The 4,009-nt window shown below is 38.0% G+C and overlaps 1 protein-coding gene across 1 annotated transcript in view; it reads right to left on the reverse strand.

Moving 5' to 3' along the window:
• ETV7 (ETS variant transcription factor 7) overlaps window positions 1–1,159 on the reverse strand; it is a 30,152-nt gene extending 28,993 nt beyond the window's left edge. The window contains exon 1 of the mRNA XM_007939395.2: window positions 1,074–1,159. Within this exon, the coding sequence (XP_007937586.2) occupies window positions 1,074–1,159 (86 nt within the window). The remainder of the gene's footprint in view (window positions 1–1,073) is intronic.
• Between the last annotated feature and the right edge of the window lie 2,850 nt (window positions 1,160–4,009).

A 4,009-nucleotide genomic window follows, 5' to 3' on the forward strand; every position in this document is an offset into this window, starting at 1 on the left:
GGAAGGAAGGTTGGGCAATCCTACTTCCGTAGTGATACTGCCTCAGAAACCCAAGGAGGGGTCGCTATGAGTCGGGGCTGACTCAACGGCACATAACAACAACAACAACAAGAGGTGGTACTATACATATTTTTCAAATAGTAGGGTTTTTTTGTTTTTTTTTTTCTGATGGCTTAGTGCCTAAGGCATTTGACTGCTAACCAGAAGGCTGGAGGTTCAAACCCACTAGCCACTCCTTGGAAGGAAGATTGGGCAATCTACTTCCGCCGAGATACCACCTCGGAAGCCCAAGGAGGATTTCCTATGAGTCAGAAATGACTCGACGTGGGTGAGTTTGGTTGTTGTTGTTGTTTTAAAAATCTTTATATTATTCCTTGTAATAATTAGGAGAAACTAAGAAATTGGTGAGGGTAGGGCGCAGATCATAACCTTCAAATGTGGATCAAGGATGATAACCACAAGCTAACGCAGAGATGCTAGTCTCTGACTATACAGTAGGTTCACCTAGAGAGCTTTTTAACTGCCTTATTCCCAGGCCACACCTCATACCAATTAAATCAGAATCACTAGGGATAGGGCCCAAATGATTCTAATGAGCATTCTAGTTTGATGGTGTGGAACAAAGTGTGTAAATGAATCCCTTGGGTAATGTATGAAAAACAAGGCTTCAAACTGGTCCATTCCTATTGGAACATCTGCTGAGAATTTGAATTTCCACCTCAGATATACAGAAACAGAACCTGAGGATCTTCTTGAAATGTAGATTCTGTAAATTCTTAGCAGGAAGTCACACTGGAGTGATACAGTTCCACGCCCTGGTAAAAACCTAAATTCTCATGCAGAAGGTGTGGGATGGAGCCTGAGATTCTGCACAGCTAACTGGATGCCAGGTGATGCCAATGCTACTGATCCAAGGACCACAGTTTGAATAACAAGTATAAGATCAAAACTGGCTTTGAATCAGGTTCACAATTTTTAGATCTCATATTTGATAATCCAGTCGTGTGTGTTCTGATCCCTCCTGGACATCCAGCGACTTGACAGCTATTGTTCTGTTTGCTCTTTCCTCCTACCTGGTGAGCCCTTGCTGGGGGAACTGAAGCCTCACCTGTTGAACCATCCTATGATTGATGCTGTCCCCAATGTGTTTCAGCTTCATGGCCAACTTGTAGATTATTTCCTCCTGGTGATGGCTCTGGCCAATGTTATTCTCCTTGGGTTGAGAAGGTGAATTGTGACCTGCATCATGAGAAGAGAGTTCAAAAGAGATAATGCTATTTAACTATCTATAAAATCACTTACCACTAGTTACTAAAAATGTCTTAGACTATTAAAGGGACAAAATTCCATCATTATAATCATCATCATAAAGCCTTGCATTGGAATGTCCAAAAAAAATATAATTCAAACCACATGTGTAATTTCAAGTTTTCTAGTAACCACATCTTAAAAAAAAGGCAAATCAGGTAAAATTTTAGTAACATATTTTATTTAATCCAATATATCCAACATATTATTATTACAATATATAATGAATATGAAAAATTATTGACATTTTACAATTTTTTTAATCATACATAAGTCTTTGAAATCCATCTCAATTCAGATGCTAACATTTCACTAGAAAATCCTGATTTCTATTTAGGTTTCATAAAATTTACAGTTAAAAAAGTAAATTTGCATACTTCAATTGTTCCAAACATACTTACAAGTTTTTAAACATTATTGCTTAAGGGGTACTGAGTTTCTGTTTGAGATGATGAATAATTTCTGGAAATAGATAGTAGTAATAATAACAAAAAATGTGAATATAATTAATGTCAGTTGAATTATACACTTAAAATTGGTTAAAATGGCAAAATTTTTATTATATGTATTTTACTACAGTAATTTTTCACTGTTTTCCAACAACTGAATTGACTATCAGTTTTTAAATTTAATTTAAATTAACATTAAATAAAATTAAAAATTCATTTCCTCAATCATACTAATCACATATCAAGTGCTCAAATCAGTAACTAAATGTGGGCAGTGGCTATTGTATGGAATAGCACTGATCTACATATATTTTTTTTAATGGATTTTTTCACCTTTTTTTTTCTTTCACTTTTACTGGGTGAAAACACACAACCAGATATTAGCCAACATAACAACTTCTATATTTGCAGCTCAGAGACACTGATGACATTTTTCATGTTGTACCACCATTATTGTTACCCTTTCCCAAAATATTCCACCACCATTAGCATAAACCCAATGCCCACAAACTAAAGCTTCCCCTTTCTCCTTTCCCCCCACCCCGATACCCACTAATAATCTTTGGTATAAATATATATAAATCTCAATGCCGTGGAGTCAGATCCGACTCATAGTGACCCCTCCTTGGGTTTCCGAGGTGGTATCACTACAGAAGTAGATTGCCCAACCTTCCTTCCGAGGAGTTGCTGGTGGGTTTGAACTGCCAGCCTTCTGGTTAGCAGTCTTAGGCACTCCCTCACCAGAGCTCCCATAAATATATATATATGTATTTTTTTTTCTTACCAACCTATCTAAGAATTTATGCCCACACCACTCCTATTCCTAGTAACCAATAAAGAAAGTTTCTTTCCATGTCTTTTTACAATAAACCTTTCCTTGACTTTTTACAATAGTGGACTAATACGATATTTGTCCTTCTGTGTCCTCCAAGTTCATCCACGTTATGCGGTGTTTTGCAGATTCTACATTATTCTTTAGTGTTGTCTAGTATTCCATTGTGTGTATGTACCACAATTGGTTACCCACTCCTCCATTGATGGGCATAATTTAGGTTGTTTCCATCTCTTTGCTATTGTGAATAGTGCTGCAATGAACATGGGCATGCATATATCTGTTCATGTTCTGGTTCTCACTTCTTTAGGATATATACCTAGTAATGGGATTGCCAGATCAAATGATATTTTTATTTCCAACTTTTTAAGGAATCATCATACCAATTTTCATAATGTTGTGTCATTTTACAGTCCCACCAGTAGTGAATGAGAGTCCCAATCTCTCCACATCCTCACCAGCATTTGTAATTTTCTGTCTTCTTGAACTTTGCTATTAATGCTGGAGTGAGACGGTATCTCATTGTTGTTTTGATTTGCATCACTCTAATGGCTAGTGTAGTGCCTAAAGGTACTTGACTGCTAACCAGAAGGCTGGCAGTTCAAACCCATCAGCCACTCCTCGGAAGGAAGATGGGGCAATCTACTTCGGTAGTGATACTGCCTCGGAAACCCAAGGTGGGGTCGCTATGAGTCAGGTCCGACTCAATGGCACATAATAACAACATCACAATGGCTAATGAAGGAGCTCTGGTGGTGTAGTGCCTAAGGCATTTGACTGCTAATCAGAAGGTTGGTGGTTCACACCCACCAGCTGCTCCACCAAAGAAAAATGGGGCAATCTACTTCGGTAAAGATTTACCACTTCGGAAACACAATAGGGGTTGCTAAGAGTCAGAATCAACTCAATGGCAGTGAGTTTGGTTTTAATGGCTAATGATCATGAACATTTCTTCAAGAGTGTTGGCTGCCTGAATATCTTTTTTGGTGAAGTGTCCATTCAGGTCTTCTACCCATTTTTAAATTGGATTGTTTGTCTTTTTAATGTTGTGGAGTTGGCGTTTTCTATAAATTTCAGAGATAAGTCCTTTGTCAGATATGTCATTGCCAAATATTTTTTCCCAATCTATAGGTTCTCTTTTCACTCTTTTGGAGAAGTCTTTTGATGCACATAAGAATTTAATTTTTAGAGTTCCGGAAAGATGGCGGACTAGGCACAAGGACTGCACAGACACTCTTCAACAAAGAAAAGGGAAGGAAACCAATTAACACAGACACAGAAGATAATCTTGGACCCCTGAGCCTTGAAGGGAAGGATACAAAAGTGGACTAAACCCCAACTAGCAGAAGAATTTGCGTGAAAATACCAAAAAAGGAGACACACGGAGCTGCAGTCTGGCAGTGGACTGAGCGACCCTGAT

Source organism: Orycteropus afer, unplaced genomic scaffold (assembly GCF_000298275.1).
Source record: "Orycteropus afer afer isolate SDZICR_OR568_19922 unplaced genomic scaffold, OryAfe1.0 scaffold00059, whole genome shotgun sequence".
In the NCBI taxonomy this organism is placed as follows: domain Eukaryota; kingdom Metazoa; phylum Chordata; class Mammalia; order Tubulidentata; family Orycteropodidae; genus Orycteropus; species Orycteropus afer.